The following is a 22,412-nucleotide window of genomic DNA, read 5'->3' as shown; positions in this document are numbered from 1 at the left end:
AAGGACGCATGACTATCTAGACAGCAATTGTTACCAGAACCTCGACACCTTAAGGTTCTTTCCTACAACTATCAGGTGAGGTTTTATATGTTCCAGGAGCTCTGTAAGGTGTTTATTAAATATTTTTGGTTGAAAAGGAAATGCCTGTGGTCCTGAACGTGTGTGGGAGAAGCAAAATGCACCGTGTTCCTGCCTTAAGCGGAATTAATCCACCTGTCTGTCTCCGAGGAGGAGAAATGAGGCGTAAGTTGCGTTTCCAATTTTTCACCTTCCCACTTAAAATTACAGGGGGGTGGGGAATAACTAGGACCCCGAAAGGCGAGTAGCCCCCATTAGTATCCGCAAAGGGCTCTGGGGACGTGTCAGAGCACGGCAGGATTCGGTTAAGGGGGGAGGCACGGGAGGCCCAGGGCTGAGGGTGGAGGCAGTTTTCCTGTTTATTCACCTGCGGGATCCGGCGCCGTCAGTCCTACCGGCGCAGAGGCGGTCCCCGGCCTGTCACTGGATCTGTCCGGAGACTCTCGCTCCCCCTTCCCTGAGAGTGTTGACCGCGAGGGAGCCAGGCGAGCGCGGAGGAGAAGGGCCTGCACTGGGGGCCCGGCCCTGTCCCCGCACCCGCACCCCCGCAGCTGCCGGCGCCGGGCGGGGCCCCTCCGGCAGCGCCTTTGTTTTCCTGCCGCAGTTACGTTTGCGGAAGTGCCGCCCGGGCCCGGGGGGCCCGCTGCAGCCCCCCCAGCGCCCCACGAGGATGACAAGCGACCCAGAAGCCGGGGGGGAGGGAAGGGGGAGGGCGGGCAAGCCGGGAGCAGAGCCGCCCACGCCCGCCCGCCCCGAGCCGCGGCTCCGAGACCCCCCCAGCAGGTGCGCGTGCGGCAGGGGAGCCCCCGCCCTCCGAGCCGGACGCCCCCGGGGAAAGCTCGGGCCGGGCTGCCGCGCCCCCCTCCCCGGCCGAGCGCCCCCTCCCCGCGCGGGGCCCGGACTCACCTGCTGCGGGCGGCGCCGGCGCTCAGAGGCGCGGGACGCGGGGGGCCTTCTCCCCCCGGCGCGGGGCCGCGGCTCGGGGCGCCGGGGCGGCGGCTGTCGGGGCGGCGCGCGCCATCGCTGGCGGGCGGGGGCTGCTCGGAGGCTGCGGCGGGCGGGGCGCGGTCGAGAGGCGCGTGCGGAGGGGCGACTCGCAGCGGCCAGCCGGGCGCAGCGCCGGCGCGGACTCCGGCCTCCCTCCTCGCGGCCCGGGGCGCGCAGCTCGCGGCCGGCCGGACCCGCGTCAGGCCCGAGGACCCGCAGCCAGGTGCAGCGCTCCGCCTCCTGCGGCGCCGGCGGATGCGTCGGGGCCGCTCCTCCCGGCCTCCCGCCCGCCCTGCGCCCCGGAGGACCTCCGGCCCGGTCCTGCGGACGCAGCGCGCGCCGGAGGGGAGGTGCGGCTCGGTCCCCGCACCCGGCTCCCGCGCGGACGGACGGAGATGGTCGCCGACAGGGAAGCAGCATCGCCGCCGCTCGCCGGGCGCTCGTGAGGCGCAAACACGCGCTGACGCACGCCCGAGCTCTCGGCGCCGCGCGCCCGACCTTGGCCCCGGCCGACCCGGAGAGGGAGGGGGCCGGAGCCCGGGGCGCACAGCGGGTTCCGGGACTCACCGGGCAGGGACGCAGCGGAGCTACATCAGCCTCTCCAGGTGGGAAGGGGCCACTGAGTGTCCGGCGCGTCGCCGAGGAGGTAACCGTGTGTGTCGCAACGAGAACGTAACCAAAGTTGCATTTCTGGTTAGACGCGGTGAGAAGGTGGGGACGCGGGCGCCGGCGCTGGAAGGCCACATCCCTCGGCCACCGGCCTGTGATGGGCTCCAGGGTGCCGCACCCTGCTCTCAGGAAGTTTACGGTCCTTCCTGTTCAGGCGACAACAATAGCAACAATGATGACAGCCAACATTTAGGAACGTTTCTTGTGTATGAAAAACTGCTTCCGGGCATCTAACGTTACCGTAATCTAAAGATACAGATAATATTCCCATTTCACAACGATAAAACCGAGGCTGAAGCTTAAAGTGACCAACCCCAAATTACTGAATACTAAAAGGAAGGGAAGTCTTATCTCCAGGATTTAAGGCTCTTAGCCATGAAATCATATTGATGAGAATTCCACAGGCCCCGAAGCCTTAGAATTTGAGGTCCCTCTTGAGGAAAAATTAAACAAAATTACAAATGGGAAGTCCTGGAGGCCAGGAAGGGTCCCAGAAGCTTGAACTACATTAGCTTCAGGCCAAATCCAGTTGCAATACTTATGCGGAAAAGCAGAAACGATTGAAAGCAGTAAATGCTGCAATTTCAAATGAAAGAGATGAAGGTGGGTTGTTGGAGAACGAGACATTTTGGCCTAGTGTGGCTTCCTACTGCCTCATTGGAACGGACGGCTCACAAGGTACCCAGCTGGTAGCTATGATAACAGAATTGTCATTCTTTTCTGTCCGGCTCTTAAAGAAGGAACCTTTAAAAAAAAAAACATGGTCTGACATGGCTCCGATTCTCTCCTGCATGTAGTAGAAGGGCAGGGAGACCAGCGAGAAACTGGAGGAAGAAAGGGCAGCTCTTAAACCGCAGGGGCTCGGGGTGGCCGCGTGGGGACTAGCGAAGCCGACTCACCCAGAGATTTGCGCGGAAAGGGCAGGGTGGCCTCGGGGGTCAGCACAGCAGAAAATGTTGTTTTCATTGGCCTCGTTAGGGCGGGAACTTTTTCCTGGACGCGCCTCGCCTTTTGCGAGGGAGAAGATATACACGTGCACCAAAGAGAACTGACTGGTCCGCCAATCCCTGCCCCCTTGAGGTGGGTGTGGTGTGAGCTTCCCAACACCCTGCCCCGCAGGCTGTCCCAGAGGTCGCCGCACCGAGAGGCAGGGACACAGAGGTTGAGATCACGTGCGGTTCGAATCAACGCGCAATACCGAGCAGGCAGGCGGGCGAGGAAGAGCGGTAGAGGGACGCACGTGGGGCCGGGTGCACGCGGGGGCGTCGCTGATGAAACACGAGTCGAACCTGGGCCTCTCCCTCTGCCCCTCTCCGTGATTCCGCCTTCCTCGTGGTGTTGGTGTGGGGACAAGGGCCAGAACCGAGGCGGAACCAGGGGGCTTGGCCGGCAGGCGCTGCCGGTACCAGAGCCCAGGCAGGCACCGTCTGCCGAGACGCGCGCACGAGGACCCCCGGCTCTTCTTCCCGCTCACCGGTTAGGCCGAGCGGCAGCTGCGCATTTCCTCCGCGTTTCTCAGGCGAAGAACAAACGGGGGCTGCGTAGGGGTCACCGGCGAGTAGCCTGGTTAACCTTTTAGCCGTTTTATGATCCTAACACGGAGTGCCTCACGCGCTTCCCGAGTGCGGACGCTCCAAGCGCAGCCGGGCACACTCGGACCTCCGGCCCCTCCTCCGCGCTTGCGGGCGCGCCCCGCCCTGTCTCCCACTGCCCGCTCCCGCCTCGAGTTTGTATTTCCTTCATATAGTGCTTGTTGCCCTATGGCCTTCGGCAGACTTTATTCTAAAATAACAAGACAGAGCAGCACGGTGTGTAGGAATGGTAACAGCAGGAGCGGCTAACGCTTCGTAGGACTTCCCCGGCCGGGCCCTTGCGGGCGCTCTCGCGTTCACTCAGTTCTCCCCGCGGGCAGCCGCGAGGAGCTGCGGATCCTCTCCCGGGTCACAGGCGAGAAACCTGGTGCGCAGCAGGGTTACGTGACCTGGCGGAGATCGCACCGCTCAGTGGAAGCGTCCGCGTTCAAGCCAGCGTCGTCTAGCGTCACGGCTCTGGCTGGGAACCGGTCCTTCTTCCTGGACCGGAGAAACACTGGGAAACATCTATGTTCCCATTCGGAGGGCTGAGGATTTTACTTTTAAGCAAACGGTGTCATGTGCTTTTCTCTGTCCACCCGTTAGCAACATTGGGCACAAGAGACCCACACCGCCCCGCTTAGCGGCGGCAGTGTTGCTCTCCTGAGTGTCCACTGCGGAGGCCAACCGAGGTCTGGAAGCCGAGGCGGCTTCTTCCTGGGAGCCTGTGCTACGCCCCGCGCCGGGCTGTTCCCCTCGCCGTATCTCGTCCCTGACACGTTTCCTCGTCTCCCATCATCACAAGAAGAAGGGCGAGTACCACGCAATGGGGTGTTTTGGAGGAGACACCGCGCTCACGTAGCCTTCATACGGTATTACCGTCGCGATCATTCTATGTCAGCGCTGGTCAGTGTTGGAGATCTCTCAGCCCGGCCCAGCTCATGAATTAAACTTCATCCTAAATGTGTGTTGTCGGGTTGTAGGGTTTGGTGCTGTCCGACGTTTCAGGCGCGCACTCGGGGCTCGAGAGTCTCCCCCGTGGGGGAGGGCTGCTGGGCTGATGCTCCCGTCCTCCTCTGCGCATTTCTGTGCTCCACTTAGCTCTTGTTCTAGGCCCTTCTCTCTTCTAACTCGTTGTTTCTGTGCCTGCTGACCCCGTCCCTTCGCTCAGTCACAGAATGCTGAGAATTCCTCCGAATCCCTGTCTCGGGGCCATGTCCCCTTCGAGTGCCGCCTGCATAAGACCCGTCGTCCAGTCGGTCATCTCACAAGCCCTGAGGCTTGCACCGGCCCTTCCTCACCTTCCGCGTCTCCGCCGCTGTTACTTCCTTCTGGTGCGCCCGGTTGGTGCCCCCTCCCCCCGCCCCGGGTATCGGCTTCTCTTGGCCGTTACACCAAGTCGCTGTACACTTAGCAAATCAAAACAACACAAACCCAGAAGTCTGAAGTTCACAACGGGCGTCGTTAGACTAAAATCCAGGCCTCTGCAACCGTCTTGCATCTGCGGTTGAGGAGAGAAGCCCCTCATCTCTCCGGCTTCTGGGGGCCGCTCCCGCCCCTGGCTCACAGCCCCTTCCCGCAGCTTCGGAGCGCGCCTGTCTCCCTGCCGTTTTGGTTCGGTTCTTGCCTTCCTGGCTCCACACTCCTGCGCCTCCCCTTGTAAGGACCCTGGTGGTGACCCTGGTGGTGACACTGGTGGTGTCACTGGGCTCATCCTGATCATCCGGGATGATCTCCTCTGGAGAGCCTTAACCTAACCACATCTGCAGAGTCCTTTTGGCCACATAAGGCCACATGTGGCCCGTCTGTTATTGGGTCCCACCAGCTCTACAACACATGGATTCCAGTCCTGGTCCCAGGTGACCGCTTCAGACCCCACCAGTCCCAGTGCGTGGGATGGGGACGTACAAGCCCAGTTACCTAAAGGGGAAGTCCTAGTTCGAGCGTGGCACATCCACTCGCATCCCCTTGGCTAAAACAGCCCCACGTCTACGTCTGGATGCAAAGGAGGAAGACAGTTCGGCTGAGCAGCTCTATGCCCAGCCCAGTTCTGTCGCAGCGGGAGAACTGGGTGAGTGGGTTTGGGGAACAAACCAGCAGTCTTCAGGGGGGAAACCAAAGAGCTCTAGAGAGACGGAGGGGCCTAAGTTAGATTGGAGGGTGCAGAGGACCTCGGAGGCAGTAGTGGAGTAAGACCCGAGACGTAAGTGGGCAATGGCCTGGGAAAGAGCTTGGGCCACCCCATTCCCCCCAGCGGGGGCAGCTGTGAGGCCACAAGGAGCTGAGCTGTGGGGAGCGAAGGGTGACTGTCAAGAGACGAGGTTGGGTAAGTCGGCCGGAGGCGGCCACCTGCACCTCATGTTAGGCATTTGGGATTCCACCTGACACTGGATACGGTCACCTGAAGGACACTGAAGCAGTCCGACGGGTGCCTTTAGAGGATGGCCGTGGCCTCTGTGTGGAGACTGGCGCGGAGGGGGAAAGAGGAGGGCAAGGCTCCCTTGGAAAGCCCCGTCCAGGAGCAGAGACGTTCACAGGGGCACAGAGCCGTGGCAGCAGTGGGGCCGGAGAGAAGTTGGGGGAGCTGAGGGTTTGGAGACACCCGCTCGCTCTGTGATCTGTTGGGTGCGGGCAGCCGTGGAAAGGAGGCAGTGAGCTGACTCGGAAGTTTCTGGCCGCATGAGCCGGCTGGATGCTGGTAACGGTCACTGAACGGGAGAAGCCTGTGGGAGGAGCAGGCTGGAGGGAGAAAGAAGAGCTCACGTTTGGGCATCATCCGCGTGAGAGGCCTGTGAGACGCGCAGGTGGCACCAGGAGGCCGGCGGGCAGAGGGGAACGAAGGGAACCACCGGGAGAGAGAAGATACCAGAGTCCCGGGGAAGGCCAACTGTCACCAGTTGGTATGGGAGGAGGGATGAAGAAGGATTTGCCACGGAAGGAGGAATTTCAGGAAGGTGTTATCACTGAAGCCTAGAGAAGAATGGGGTTTTTTAAAGATTTTATTTATTTGAGAAAGAGAGAGATCATGAATGGGGGAAGGATGGAAGGAGAAGCAGAATCCCCAGTGAGCAGGGAGCCTGAGGCGGGACTTGATCCCAGGACTCTGGGATCACGACCTGAGCCAAAGGCAGACGCTTACCGACTGAGCCCCACAGGCGCCTGAGAAGAGCTTTTCCAAAGCACGATTGAGCAGACAGCACATCACTGGGCTTCCTTCCCACACCACATAAAACAGGATGTCAGTGTAGACCAGGCTGTCCCTCAAGGGTGACACGCCCGGGGTGCCGGCTCTCCCCTGGCGCCCATCAGACAACAGTTTCATGCCGGGCCGCGAGCTCCGTACAGACAGGGACAGCTTGTCGTGTTCGAGATTCGTATCACTTGCACTCGTGCGCACGTAACCATTCACATGCAGTGCCTGAAGCAGGATAAACCTGTTTCTCCGCGCCCCCCCCCCCCCCCGACGCAGGGTTCCGCCCTGGGAGGCTCAGGGGTACCAGGCACCAGATTTATGCTCCTCTGACCTCATTGTTCTGTCACTTTCAATAAGATTTCCGTCTCAAAACCCAACCCAGCTTCGCCACCGTCACCTGCCACGTTCACATCCCAGTCACTGGGAAAGAGAAGAAGAAGAGGAAGGCATGTTCCTTCTTTTAGGGACACGACCAGAAGTTGCTCGTTCCTCACGCCTGGATTCCTGGGGCAGAGCACCGCGTCCGGCCACACCCAGCGCAAGGAAGACGGGCGGCGGCAGTCCCGAGTGGCCCGTGCGCAGGCACAGTTTCTGTCACCATGGGAGGCAGACAGGACAGACTCCAGACACAGCCAGCAGCCCCCCGTGCCATTCACTGTCACTCGCCGCTGAGCCTGACCTCGACCTGTGCCCTGCTGAAAAGGTGGGGGAGATTGACCCCGCGCCCTTGAGGCTGATTGCCTTGGCTGGGAGGACATGGAAGGGCGCAGAGGGAGACCTGATGAATATTTGTTGAATAAATGGCTAAATGCCAGGGTGACAAGAGTCGCGAGCTCGTGCCTTCTTGCTCCCGCCACCATCCGGCCTTCTTTCCGTGGCATTGGCTTCATGGAGAAAGTGCGACTTACACTAGACTCAAAAGCAGTCGTGAAATGTAAATCGGAAGGAAAAGGCTCTGAGACATCCTCCACGCTGCTGTCTTTGCGCTCACACCTCTGGAGTTTGCTGGGTGGATGATCTTCTCAATCTGTAGATAATAATACTGCCGTCTCCTTTCCAGACTTCATACATGTATATTTGAAAATATGATTACGTTGACAAAACAATTATAAATATTCATGATGGCCAAGAGTTAGTTGTTCCCTTGTGTCATTACTTTTTCTTTCTTTTTTTTTTTTTTACTCTGAGTGTCCCTCTTGCTTCACCACTGACAATCAGACGAGCTAGCACTGCACAGTAGATAGTTCTTCACTAGGTGACTAAAATATCCCTGCATGGGGGGCCTGCGTGGCTCAGTCACTAAGCAGCTGCCTTGGGCTCAGGTCGTGGACCCTGGCATCTGGGGATCGAGCCCCGCATTGGCTCCCTGCTCAAGGGGAAACCTGCTTCTCCCTCTGCCTCTGCCTGCTGCTCCCGATGCTTGTGCTCACTCTCTCTGTGTCAAATAAATAAAATCCTTAAAAAAAATAAATAAAATATCTCTTTATATATTTCTTGTAAACAAGAGTTTTTGATGTAATAAGAGTTTTAAAAATTAAGAGTAAGTTTTGTTTCTTTTTAAAGATTTTATTATTTATTTGACAGAGAGAGACAGTGAGAGAGGGAACACAAGCAGGGGGAATGGGAGGGAGAAGCAGGGAGCCCGCTGAGCAGGGAGCCCGATGTGGGCTCGATCCCAGGAGCCTGGGATCATGACCTGAGCCCAAGACAGACGCTTAACAACTGAGCCACGCAGTTGTCCCCAAGAGTAAGAGTTTTAATGTAATTTTCTTCACATACTTTCTAAAATGTTTTCTTGTCCATTAGCAGTCCAGTACCATATCATCATCATACTGTTTCTTAGATGACAGTAAGTTAACAGAAGTGTGGTGTGGAGTTACGTCCTGGATATATAAGGAAGTATGGAATCAGGTCCTTCCCATCAGAAGGCTTGTGGTTTACTTACTAGCTGAGGCATGGTTATAAATAGGTTGATTATAATAGAAGGTAGCATATGCTACGAGTGGCACACAGACTAACTTTTCAGAAATATCACTTCCATCACGTTCTTCCCCTATTTAGAATAATTCAGGGGCACCTGGGTGGCTTGGTCAGTTAGGCGTCTGTCTTGGGCTCAGGTCATGATCCTGGCGTCCCAGGATCACGCCCCACACTGTGCTCCCTGCTAAGTGGGGAGCCTGCTTCTTCCTCTGACACTCCCTCCTCTCGTGCTCTTTCTCTCTCTCATAAATAAATAAAATCTTTTAAAAAACAAAAACAAAAAATTCATTAGCTTTTTATGGCTTGGTGCCCAAATTTCCAAATTCTTAACCACCTTCAAACACTAAGTCTTGCCAATTTTATCTCCTTGGCATTTCTGAAGCTATTTCATCTTACCCGTCCCTACACTGCATGAAAAGGTGTCCAAATTGGCTTCCCTGTCTCCAGTCTTGCAAATCTCTTCAGTACAAACCAAGGCACTCAATATGCTTCATAGTTATGTAATTTTTAACAATATACTTACTTCTTCATCTTTAAAACTTTTTCTGAAAGTATGATATGTAGAACAGTATACAAATCAAAGGGTAAAATTCAAAGTTATAATAAATTTAATAACAACACTGTGTCATCATCACAATACCAAGAAACTGAATATGACCAGACCCCCGAAAGATTCCCTTGTGACCCTTACAAGTTACTACTCCTCCCTTCTACCTGAAGGTACCGTCGTTCTGGTTTGTAACCTCTTAAGTTTCAGACTTAGTGTACATTAGTTTTGCCTGTTTTTAAGCTTTATGTAAAAGGAATTAAAAGTATATAGCCTTTTATACTTGATTTCTTTTGCTCAAGATTACATTGTGTGTCTAGTTATTTCACTTCCAACATATGAAGACACATTGTTTTGTTTTCTTCTGCTGATGGGCATTTGGATTATCTATATTCCTTGACAATTACAATAATGCTGCTGTGACCATTCCTGTACTTGTCTTTTGATGCACATATGTATGAATTTCTATCCTACATACCTAGGAGTATAACTGCTAAACCGTAGGATGTGCAGGATTTCACCTTTATTAGCACCAAACAAATTCCCAAGGGGGTTGTATTTATATTCCTTCCTTGTTCCACATCCTTGCTCTGACTTGGTATTTTCAGTCTTCTTTTTTTTTCATCTTTTATTTTGAGATAAATTATTACTTACAGAGAAGTTGTGAAGATAGAGCAGAGAGGGGGCGCCTGGGTGGCTCAGTGGGTTAAAGCCTCTGCCTTCAGCTCAGGTCATGATCCCAGGGTCCTGGGATTGAACCCCACGTCGGGCTCTCTGCTCAGCGGGGAGCCTGCTTCCTTCTCTCTCTGCCTGCCTCTCTGCCTACTTGTAATCTCTGTCTGTCAAAAAAATAAATAAAATCTTTAAAAAGAAAAAAAAGATAGAGCAGAGAGGTCCGTCATCCAGCTTCCCCCATGTCAGTTACATCCTGCAGAGTCACAGTACAATGATCGAAATGCAGACGCTGGTCTTGCTAAACCCTGATACAGATCCCAGTTGCATCTCACCAGTCTTCCACCAACATCCTTTTTATGTTTCAGGGTCTGATCCAGGATTTCACCCAACCACTTGTGTCTCTCTAGTTTCTTCTTCGATCTGTGACTGCTCCTTAGTCTTCCCTGTCCCTTTTTTAAACCTCACTACTTGTCCTCGGATACTAGTCGGTGGTTAATAGAATGGCTCCATGTAGTTTTACTGATACTTTCTCATGGCTAGAGTGAGGCTGTATCTTTGTGGGAAGAATGTCCTTGAGGTGCGTGCCCTTCTCTCATCACACCAGGCACACAACACTTCCCATGTCCCATTACTTGTAATGTTAGTTTTGATCCTTTGAGAAAGGTGATGTCTACTAGATTTCTCCACTGTCAAGTCACTCTCGTTCCCTTTCTGATTAACAACGTCATGCTTCATATCTATATGCCACTTCCCTCCAACCTTTACTCACTAATTTAACATTCGTTGGTGGTTCTCGCTGGAAGCTATTATTACTGTGATACTCTAATGGACATTTTACAGTGTCCTTATTACTTATACATTTATTAACCGGAATTCTTTTGTAGAGAAAAATCTTCCCTTCTTCTCCACTTAATTACTTATTTAATCAATTATTTATATCAGTATTGCCTCATGGATGTTTACTCTATTCTTTGCATTTATTTATTTGAGAGAGAGCAAAAGAGAGAGAGAGAGAGAACAAGCAGGGGGAGGGCAGAGCTAGAAGGAGAAGCAGCCTCCCACTGAGCAGAGAGATCATGACCTGAGCCGAAGGCAGACACTTAACTGACTGAGCCACCAGGTGCCCTCTTCTCCATTTATTTACTATTTAATCAATTTTTTATATCAGTATTGATTCATGGATATTCTATTCTGTGATTTAAAATTCAGTCTCTTTCTCTCAAATACATCTTTTTTTTAAAGATTTTATTTATTTGACAGAGAAATCACAAGCAGAGAGGCAGGCAGAGAGAGAGGAGGAAGCAGGCTCCCTGCCGAGCAGAGAGCCCGACGCGGGGCTCTATCCCAGGACCCTGAGATCATGACCTGAGCCGAAGGCAGAGGCTCAACCCACTGAGCCACCAGGTGCCCCTCAAATACATCTTTTTAAACAACGGGCTCCCTGGGTGGCTCAGTTGGTAAAGTGTCTGACTTCTGATTTCAGCTCAGGTCATCTTGGGGTGCTGAGATCAAACCCCGAGTTGGTCTCCACACTGGGCATACAGCCGAATTGGGAATTTCTCTCTGCCCCTCCCTGCGCTTATACTCTGTCTCTCAATTAAATAAATAAATCTTTTAAGAAAATAAAATAAAATTCAATATTTTCATTATTTATCTCCTTTCTCAAATTGTTCCATATTTAGCCATTGGGTATTCTTTTTAGATTGACTTCTGTGTCTTTTGTTTTTTCAGGCTGGAATTTGAGTATAATTTATTATTTTTAGTAGAATTTAAAATATGTAATCAGTACAATTTTGCCATAAACTTTGCCGAAAAGTTTTCTAAAGTCACTCCTCACGTTAGTTGCTTCATAAACTCATTTTTAAGAATTGTAATACATAACATAAAACTTACTATTGTAACCATTTTTAACTGTGTAGTTCAATAGCATGAAGTATGTTGTGCAACTGTCATCTTCGTCCATCTTTGTAACGATTTCATCTTCCCAAACTGAAACTACATTCACATTAACAGTAAGTCCCACCTTCCCTAGATTTCTCCACTGGCAGGCGCTGGAAACCATCATTCTGGTTTCTCTCTGAAACTGACTCCTCTAGGTACGTCATATAAGTGAAATCACTCAGTTTGTCCTTTTGTGCCTGGCTTGGCTCAATCAGCGTGATGTTCTCAGGGTTCTTCCATGTTGCAGTGCACGTCAGAGTTTCTTTCCTCTGTACGGTTGAGTAATATTCCAGTGTAGGGATATACCACATTGTGTTTATTCTGGGCCTTTTTACTTATTTATTTTTAGGAGCTTTGGCATTACAAGATGCTCTAGGCTCATCTTAAATATCCCGACACTAGGATCAACTCCTTCTGCAAAGAGCTGTGGTTCTTTTCATGTGAGGATGGTATTTAGAAACCAAGTGATTGTGCTCATTATAACTGGGATGTCACTGCTTCTAGGTCCTATCAGCAGACAGAGTAGGAAATGTATGTATGTTCATTAACCCATTTATCCATATGGCTCTATGTTTATTTCCGCCCCTACCTAACTGTGCGTAAAATGAGAAACAAAACAAACACAAGTTCATATTGATATACTCCACTCCAAGCCAGTGTTATGGGTTTCCTTCTAGCATTACCCTTTGCTTATTTATAACTTTTCTGGACCAGTGAGAAGCCCAGCTGGCTTTATCTGCAAGATACTCACTTGTTCAAAACCAGTAGTCTAAGTCATTTCAGTAATACTGCACAGAAACAAGTTTACCAACTAGAGTATAGTGTTTGGGAAATTTTTTTGTTTAGCCTTACAATATCCAGTCAAAACACTGTTTTCCAGACAATTATCCTATGAGCTCACTGATATGTGGAATTTAAGAACAAAACAGAGGATCATAGGGGAAGAGAGGAAAAAGTAAAACAAAATGAAACCAGAGAGGGAGGCAAACCATAAGAGACTCTTAATCATAGGAAACAAACTGAGGGTTGCTGGAGGGGTGGGGGTGGGGGATGGGGTAACTGGCTGATGGACATGAAGGACAGTGTGTGATGTAATGAGAGCTGGGTATTACATGACTGATGAATCACTGACCTCTACCTCAGAAACCAATAATACAGTATATATTAATTAACTGAATTTAAATTAAAAATAGATAAATTAAGTCCCCCCAAATAAAGACTTACAAATTGAAAATATCATTTAAAAAAAACCCAAAAAACATTTTAAACACTGTTTTCCAAAGCTGCTTGGGTCAGCTCCTTTCTCACCCGACCCTTCAATGTGGTCACTCATGTATAACGAATTAGATTAATTTGTGCTGCAATTCGAATCACTTGCCAACATTTTGCGTTTTGTCTTGAGTTGCCTTCCCACATACAACAGGATTCTCTGATTGGGGTGTATTGTTCTGTGGGTTTTTAGAAGCTGCATAAGGTCGTGTACCTGTCAGTTCAGTAACATAAAGAACAGTTCCCTCACCTGAAAAATTCCCTTGTGCTGTGTCCCTTATCATTGACTTCCAGTTCCTGCCAACCCCTCATCACATCAGGACCTATAGTCTGCCTTTCCAGAATGTCGCAGAAAGGGAGTCATGGAAAATGTAGCCTGTTAGGTCTGACGGCTTTCACCTGGCACCATCTGCTTAAGATCCTTGGTGCCGCACGAGTCAGTGGTTTTCCTCCTCTTCCTGCTGAGCGGTGGCCCGTCCCAGACGCACAGCACGGTTTTTCGCCCACGCACGGATCGAAGGCTGTCTGGGCTGTTTCCAGTTACTGGCTATTATTAGTAAGACTTCTGTCAGTATTTGTATACAAATCTTCTGTAAAGAAAAGTTTTCGGTTCCCTTGAGTAAAGACGTTGACTGTGGGATTGCTGGGGCACGTGGTGTCACTGCATGTTTAACCTTGTAAGAAAGGGCCAAGCTCCTCAGTGCGGCTGCAAGGCTGCAGGGCCGCCTTCTCCCAGGCCAGAGAGGGCCCCTCTCCCCCGCCCTTGTTACTGTGGCTGTTTTCATTCTAACCCTCTCAGCTGGTGGGCTGTGGCCTATCATTGTGGTTTTCATTTGCCTTTGCCTAAGACTAAAAATATTGAGCATCTTTACATATACTTACATATCTCTTCTTGGGTAAAGTGTCTGTCAGATGTTTTGCCCATTTTTTTTAATTAAGTAAGTTTAGGCAACTTTTATTGAAATGAAAAAAGAAATGAGTATTTTATTGAATTGAAAATTTTATTGAATTTTATTGAAAATTTTATTGAAATGAAAAAAGAAAAGAATTTCATTATTGAAATGAAAAGTACAAGGTGCTGTGCCGTACGTTAGTAAACGTGGAGTGGGGATAAGGATACAGAAGTTAATTTAAAGGCAGGCAAGGAAGGAAGGAAGGAAGGAAGGAAGAGAAGCCAGTTGTCTAATGAGGGAGGTATATGCAGATAAAGGAATCACTGTGATGATGAGCATAGGAAGCTCCTGATGGCTCCCACCGATGGAATACTTACTATGAGACTGGACCTATGCCAGACAGGTAACATATACCAGTGCTAATTAATATGCACAAACTCTAATTTTTACAGCATTCCAAGGTAGTTATTAGTGTTCCTATTTTGCAGAGGAAAAACATGAGGTCACAGATCTTCATCTCACTAAGGTCACGTAGCTAGACTGATGAGACTGTATTATCCATTAGGCCTTGTTAGCTTTCTTTCGAGGCTTAGAAACATTTCTGTTAGAAAGTTTATTTAGAAGGGATAAGTATGGGCGCCTGGGTGGCTCAGTGGGTTAAGCCACTGCCTTTGGCTCAGGTCATGATCCCAGGTCCTGGGTTCGAGCCCCACATCGGGCTTTCTGCTCAGCAGGGAGCCTGCTTCCTCCTCTCTCTCTGCCTGCCTCTCTGCCTACTTGTGATTTCTCTCTGTCAAATAAATAAATAAAATCTTAAAAAAAAAAAAAGAAGAAGGGATAAGTATTTCTTTTTATAATTGAAGTACAATTGACATACAATAGCCTACTAGTGTTAGGTGTATATCCTACTGATTCTATATTTTTATACATTCTAACATGATCCCTGGATAAGTTTAGTGAACATCTGTTACCATACAAGTTGCTACAATATTATAACTATAGTCTCTATGCTATGAATTACATCCCATGATTTAATTTATTCTATAACTAGAAGTTTCTACTTCTTAATCGCTTTTACTATCTCATTCCTTTCCCCTCTGGTAACCAACAGTAGCTGTGCTTCTGTATCTATGAGTCTGTTTCTGTTTTGTTTTGTTCCTTTGTTTTTTAGATTCCACATATAAGTGAAGTCACACAGTATTTGTCTTTCTCTGTCCGACTTAATTCATAACATAGTATCCTCTGGGTCCATCCATGTTATCATAAATGGTATGATTTCATTTTTATTTATTTATTTATTTATTTATTGAGCCCAGAGCATGGCTTGAACTTACAACTCTGAGATCAAGACCTGAACTGCGATCAAGAGTCAGATGTCTAAACAGCTGAGCCACCCAGGAGCCCCAAGATTTCATTCTTTTTTATGGCTAATATTTCATTATATATATAATATATTATTGTATTATATATATGTATATCATATCTTTACCCATTCATCTGTTGGGAGACACTTTCTTTTGCCCATCTTTATTGGGTTGTTTATATTCTTATTATTGAGTTTTGAGAGTTCCTTATATAGTCTGGATATAAGTCCTCTACCACATACATGATTTACAAATGTTAGTCCAAGTCCCTAGCTTGTCTTTTCATTCTCTTAACAGTGCCTTTTGTGGGGCAAAGTTTTTTAATTTTAATAAAATCCAGCTTACCAAAATTTTTAATTTTATGGATTATACTTTTGGTATCATATCTAAAAGATTTTTGCCAAATCAATAAAATTAAAGATTGGTTCTTTGAAAAGGTCAATGAAATTGATAAACTTCAAACCAGATTGAACAGGAAATAAAAAGAGAAAATACAAGTTACCAATACAAAAAAAAAAAGAGAGAAGATATCATTACCAATCCTATTAAAAAGATAATAATATTATGAACAATTTTATGCTAGTAAATTTTTCAACTTAGATTAAATACGTAAATTTCTTCAAAGACAAACTATCAAAGCTACTTAAAGAAGAAATAGATAAACATAAATCGTCAAATATCTGTTACAAAATTGAATTTGTACTTTAATACTTTTCTACAAAGGGAATTCTAGACCTGATGGCTTGACTGGTTAAGTTCTACCAAACTTCTAGCTAAGAAATAATACCACTTCTGTACAGTTACTTCCAGAAACCAAAGAGGAGAGAACTCTTCCCAACTCAACTTATGAGCCCAGCATTACCCTGGTCCCTAAAGCAGACAAAAATATTATAAGAAAATAAAACTACAAGCCAACATCCCTAACAAAGGTCCAAAGATTCTTAATGAAATTTTAACAAATCACATCTAGCAATATATTAAACATTATAACACACCATGACCCACTGGTTTATTCTAGGAATGCAGTCGGATCAATATTTAAAATCTAGTCAGTGTAATACACTATGCTAACAGAATAAAAAAGGAAACATGATTATCTCAACAGAACAAACTGACAAAATCCAACCTCTATTCAACACGGCACTAGAGGTTCTATGTAATATAATAAGTCAAGAAAAATAAAAATCATCAAGATTGAAAAGAGAAAAAATCAAACAGTCTTTATTCATAGATGATGTGTTTGTCTACGTGGAAAATGTTAAACAATCTGTAATGAAAGAACCGATAGAACTAGTAGGTGGGAATATCCAGTTAGCTGGACACAACAATCAATTAAAAATTAACCGTGTTTTACAAGTAATTTGCATTTACAAGGTATTGCTGCTTACATGGTCCTGACTGGCTCAGTAGAGCGTGCGACTCCTGATCTGAGAGTCTTGAGTTCAAGCCCCATGTTGGCTGTGGATCCTACTTTAAAAAAATAAAAATAAAAAAATAAAAAAAAATAAGAAGTAGAGATCCACCTTACCTCATACCACATACAAAATTAACTCAAAATTAATCATACACCTAAATATAATAGATAAAACCATAGAACTTCCAAGGGAAAACTTTACTTACATTTAATCTGGCAATTTTTCTTAAATAGAATATTAAAAATGCAAATGATAATAGAAAGTAATAAATTGGACTTTATCAAAATTAAGAAGTTTTCCTCTCCAAAACACAATGTTATAAAAATTAGAAGGCCAGACATAGGATGGGGGAAATATTTTCAAACATGCCTCCAACAAATGACTTGTATCTAGAATGCATAAGGACTCTCACAGCTCAACAATACCAAGACAAACGACTAATTTAAGGGTGGGCAAAGCGTGTCAGAAACACTTTGCCAAAGAAAACATGTCAATAGCAAATAAGCACATGAAAATATGCTCAACATCATTAGTCACGCGAGCAGGCTTTTCCACTGGGTAGCGTTTGGCCTCTCTGTCGCAGAGACTTTTGGCAATGTCTGGAGACGGTTGTGATTGTCACCGCTGGCTTGGAGGTTGCCAGTGGCACGTAGGGAAGCAGCTGCATTTCCTGCAATGCAACAGGACAGCTCTCCACGCGAAGAATCGTTTGACCTCAGATGTCCGTAGTAATAAGGGAGAAACTCTGCGTTAGAAAGATGCACATCAAACCTCAGCCACACAGCAGCACACGTGAAAGAAAGGAAGAAAGGGTGAATGAGACGGAACATACTGTCACAGGGGAGAATGTGGAGCAGGCGGGACCTCACACAGCCGGGGGTGTCGTAGTTATGCCACTTCGGACGGTGACTTGGCCGTTTCTTTAGCAGCTCAGCACAGACCTGCTCCAGTGGCTCGACTCTCGGTCCTTCTCTGAGCGACACGAAGGCACACGTTCGCGTAAAGACTCACGCGGGACCAGACATCACGGCTATATCTGCAGCAGCCGGAACCTGTAACAGCTCACGTGTCTATCGATTGTGGATGGAGGAACGACTGAGGTTTAGTCGCACAAGGAAACACTGCAAAACAGTGAGAAGATGCACCTGCCGACACACGTGGTAATAAGTAGGTAAGGATACAGGGGTGAATGTCAAAGGCGTGATCTTAAGTGAAAGAAGCCAGACACTGCCCCAAAGATGGAGAGTCCCGTATAGCTCCGTTTGCAAAACTCCAAAGACTGCAAACTGCTCTGTGGGAATGGAAAGCAGATCAGTGATTGCCCGGGGATGGGGGTGAGGGGGGCAGGGGAGGGGAGAACTATAAGGGGACATGAGGAAATTTGGGAGGACGATGGATGTGTTCATTACCTCCGTTGTGGAAGTGCCTTCAGGAGTGGTTTATAAAACAATTTACCAAAATGTGTACTTGAAATATGTGCAGCTTATCACATGTCAGTGTAACTGGGAGCACACTGGGTGGGTGGGAAGGCTGTGGCTCCTGTTCTGTGTCAGTGAGGAAGGTCATGCTTCCCTCCTGGCCACTCCAGACTGGACCAGATCTGTTTACAAGCCCAACTCACCTCTGCGACACCAGACTGAAAGGAAGTCAGTGCCTCAGAGCATTCTTAACTTTAAACTGTCCAGGAGGAGTGCTCAGATTGGAGGCTTCCAGAGGACCCGGATACTGTATAAGAAATTAGGAAATTTCACTTCCTTGCTATCTAAAGTTTTTATTTATTTTTATAATAAACTCTCATGACTAAGGCTAGTCTGTGCGTGTTAAGGAACCAGAAAATTACACCAACTCATACTTGTCCTCCACATGCTTGCGGACGCTTTCTTCCAGACCATCCAGGCAAAGCAGTAAGAAAGTAGCGGATGAGTTATACATGTTAGAAAGGAAGAAACAAAATCGTATTATGTGTACTATTTGATTGTTTACCTAGACAGTTCAGGGGAATCAAACTGAAGAATTACTGGAACTCAAATTAGGTTGGGGAGCCTGGGTGGTGTAGTTGGTTAAGCCTCTGACTCTTGGTTTCAGCTCGGGTCCTGACCTCAGGATCCTGAGATCAAGCCCCACATCAGGGTCCACACTGAGCTCAGCATCTGCTTGGACTCTTTCTCCCTTTCTCTCTGCCCCTCACCCCTACGTGCTCTCTCTCTTAAATAAATAAATCCTAAAAAAAAAGAAAAATAGGTTTATGTAATATGGCAAGGTACAAAATTAATATACAGAATTCGGTATTTTCTAAATATGCAGAAAACAAACACTGTAGGATGGAAAAAAGCTGATACCACTGAGAACAATGAAATTCTCACTACTTGGTCACTTCTTCTGAACATTTTCTACTTCTGGGTCCTTCTCAAAATGTTATGTTGGGAATCAGCCAGAATGTGTTTATGGTCCTAAAGCCTTTCTGGAGAAGCTCTCACTGTGTGATCCAAAGGGTCATTGTCTCCTCTTTATTCAGTGTAATGCCTTGGTTTCTATTTCATTCAACAGATCAGTTGAAAACCATGTTCCTACAGCTACGGTCCATAGCCTGACCAATCCTACCATTGGTTGTTTAGAAATTTACCAATGAGTTAATTTATGTAAAGTATCCTTCTTCATATTGAATATTTTTCTGTATGACGATGGACTCATATAATTCAGGAGAGCTGTGTAGACAACAGCAAGAAAATATTTGTTTCCTCAGTAACTTGTATAAATAGAACTTAAAACTTTTGCTGTATGGTATTTTAGAATGTATGTTAAAATGAAAGTATGAAATAAACTGTTCTTGGTCATTTAAAGTCAAATAGTGTTTTTTGTTTCCATTAATTTTTGCTTTTATTTGTTAAGTTTTTATTTAAATTCAGTCAGTCAGCACACAGTGTAATATTAGTTTCAAGTGTACAATAAGTGATTTAGCACTTCCATACATCACCCAGTGCTCATCACGACAAGTTCGCTCCTTAATCTCCATCACCGATTTCACTGTCCGACCCTGTCCCCCCGCCCCCGTAACCAGCAGTTTGCTCTCTACAGCTAAGAGTCTGTTTCCTGGGGCGCCTGGGTGGCTCAGGTGGTTGAGCACCTGACTCTTGGTTTTGGCCCAGGTCATGATCTCATGGTCTTGAGATCAAGCCTCCTAGCGGCCTCCCCACTCAGTGGGGACTCTGCTTCCCTTTCCCTCTCCTTTTGTCCCTCCTCTCACTTGCTCTCTCTCTAAAAAGTAAATAAAGTCTTTTTTTAAAAGGTCTGTTTCGTGATTTGCCTGTCTTTTCCCCCCTTTGCTTGTTTTGTTTCTTAAATTCCACATATGAGTGAGTGAAATCATATGGTATCGGTCTTTCTCTGACTGACTTGTTTTGTTTAGTCCAATACACTCTGGCTCCATCCATGTCACTGCAAATAGCAAGACTTTTTTTTATGGCTGAGTAATAGTCCAGTGTGTATGTGTGTGTGTGTGTGTGTGTGTGTGTGTGCGCGTGAGTGTGTGTGTGCGCGTGCACGCGTGTGTCTGTGTGAGTGTGTGTGTATGTACCTCATCTTCTTTATCCATTAATCTGTCAGGGGACACTTGGGCTGTTTCCATAGTTTCGCTATTGTAGCTAATGCTGCTAGGAAAGCAGGGACCCTGTATCCCTCTGATTTAATACTTTTGTATTCTTTGCGTAAATACCCAGTAGTGCAATTGCTGGATCATAGGGTAGCTCTGTTTTGAACTTTTGAGGAACCTCCATACTCTTTTCCAGAGTGGCTGCCCCAGCTCATGTTCCCGGCAACCCAGGGCACGAGGGTTCTTTTTTTTCCACATCCTCACCAACACCTGTTGTTTCTTGGGTTTTGGATTCTAGTCATTCTGACAGGGGTGAGGTGATATCTCATTATACTTTTGATTTGTATCTCCCTGACGATCAGTGATTTTTAGCATTTTTCATGTATCTGTTAACCATCTGTATGTCTTCTTTGGGAAAATGTCCATTCATGTCTTCTGCCCATTTTTAAAATTCAGTTATTCATGTTTTGGGGGTTGAGTTTTAGAAATTCTTTAGATATTTTGGATACTAACCCTTTATCAGATACGTCATTTGCAAATATCTTCTCCCATTCCATAAGTTGCCTTTTAGTTGAGTTGAATCAAATAGTATTTATTATTGAAAACATACCAACTGTTCACTCTGGGACCCTAAGGCCTGAGGGCACTGAATTCCCCCATTGTATGCAGATAGCTAACCCTTTAGATTTAGGACAGTCTCCTATATAAAATGAATGAACTTGGAATTGATAATCTTTAGGATCTCTTCGTAAACATTTTTGTGATTTTCTGAATCTGTACCTGTCAAGTATTTTCATCCCTGCTTTTAAAAAATTATGCAGTAGGGAGCCTGGGTAGCTCAGTGGGTTAAGCCTCTGCCTTCAGCTCAGGTCATGATCTCAGGGTCCTGGGATCGAGCCCCGCATATGGCTTTCTGCTCAGCGGGGAGCCTGCTTCCTCCTCTCTCTCTGGCTGCTTGTGATCTCTGTAAAATAAATAAATGAAATGTTTTTAAAAAATAGCAAAAAAATAAAAAATTATGCAGTAAACAGTATTTCCCTTTGAAACAAAAAAGTCCTGTGAGGTATACAGAAGTTTTGCATCACTGTTTTTGAAACTTTGATTGTAATATCAAATATCTTCTGTGTACCCTATATTGAAAATATCATGACATGACACATAGGGAATGTAAAAGGAACTATAATTCCATCTATCTTCATTTAACTATAATTTGACTTTCTATTACATTTAATATTGCTAAAATAAAATAGGAATAAAGTTTACATCCTTACATACCAGTGATTAATCATCTTTATCACTGATAATAAATAATAAAATATCAATTATTGAGCAATTATTCAGAGAATATTTATTAGGTGCTCAAAGTTCTGGTGCAGTCCTTACTGAAATGGAATAATACATAGCATGCAGAAAAACAACAGGCCATGATGTCAAGGAGCTTGCAGTCTTAGCAGAGAAAAAAAATATACTTAAAGCATATTTTAGGAATGTATGTTATTTGAGGAAAAGTACATGTCTATATTCAAGTGATCCCCCTTAAAATATATTTTCCATAATACCATGTGTATTACTCCTTGTGTATTACTAAATATAGGAAACTAGTTCCACTGTTTCACATTCAGGTCGAAGACTTGGACGTATTCATTCATTTGACTGATACTTACTACTATGTGCCCATTTCGTGACTCACATTGTTCTAGGTGCTGGGAACACAGCCACATATTTCTAAAAGTCCCTACTCTCATCAGGTTTATGTTCCAGAGGGTGTATATAACCTGTAGCCCAAGGTTTTTTTTTTTTTTTTAAGATTTTATTTATTTATTTCAGAGAAAGAGACAGACAGTGAGGAGGAGCAGAGGGAGAGGGACAAGCAGACTCTGCGCTGTGCACAGAGCCCAGCGCAGGACTTGATCCCACAACCCTGAGATCATGACCTAATGCAAAGTCAACAGTTAGACATTTAACCAACTGAGCCACCCAGGCACCCCAGAATGTTACTTTTTTTTAAATTAACATATAATGTATTATTAGCCCCAAGAGTACCAGAATGTTACTTTTTTCTTAAAGAAATGTTATATCAACTTGATTTCACTCTTTTCCCTATTTATAAAAGTAATTCTTGTGTATGCATGGAAACAAACTACAATGATACAGAAAATGAATGTTCTTTTGTAATCCTGTCCATTGGCATAATTACCATGAATAGTTTGGTCTATATACTTACAGGCTTAAAAATTTTTT

At 46.6% G+C, this 22,412-nt stretch overlaps 2 protein-coding genes across 11 annotated transcripts in view; one reads left to right on the top strand and one right to left on the bottom strand.

The window, feature by feature from the left end:
• MFSD6 (major facilitator superfamily domain containing 6) overlaps positions 1-1,948 on the bottom strand; it is a 69,271-nt gene extending 67,323 nt beyond the window's left edge. For 6 of the 10 annotated variants that reach the window (XR_007125738.1, XM_047720603.1, XM_047720599.1 and 3 more), the window contains exon 1: positions 985-1,113. The gene's annotated coding sequence lies outside the window, so the exon portion shown is untranslated. Of the gene's footprint in view, positions 1-445; positions 797-984; positions 1,114-1,628 lie in introns of those variants that run through there. The other 4 variants (XM_047720600.1, XM_047720606.1, XM_047720601.1 and 1 more) reach the window with 3 other exon arrangements.
• LOC125094958 (translation initiation factor IF-2-like) overlaps positions 237-22,412 on the top strand; it is a 31,145-nt gene continuing 8,969 nt past the window's right edge. Inside the window, exons 1-2 of the mRNA XM_047720636.1 lie at positions 237-243; positions 630-1,711. Coding sequence (XP_047576592.1) covers positions 237-243; positions 630-1,711 — 1,089 coding nt within the window. The remainder of the gene's footprint in view (positions 244-629; positions 1,712-22,412) is intronic.

This window comes from Lutra lutra, chromosome 3 (assembly GCF_902655055.1).
Source record: "Lutra lutra chromosome 3, mLutLut1.2, whole genome shotgun sequence".
Classification (NCBI taxonomy): Eukaryota; Metazoa; Chordata; class Mammalia; order Carnivora; family Mustelidae; genus Lutra; species Lutra lutra.
This window is presented reverse-complemented; position numbering and strand designations above follow the sequence as displayed.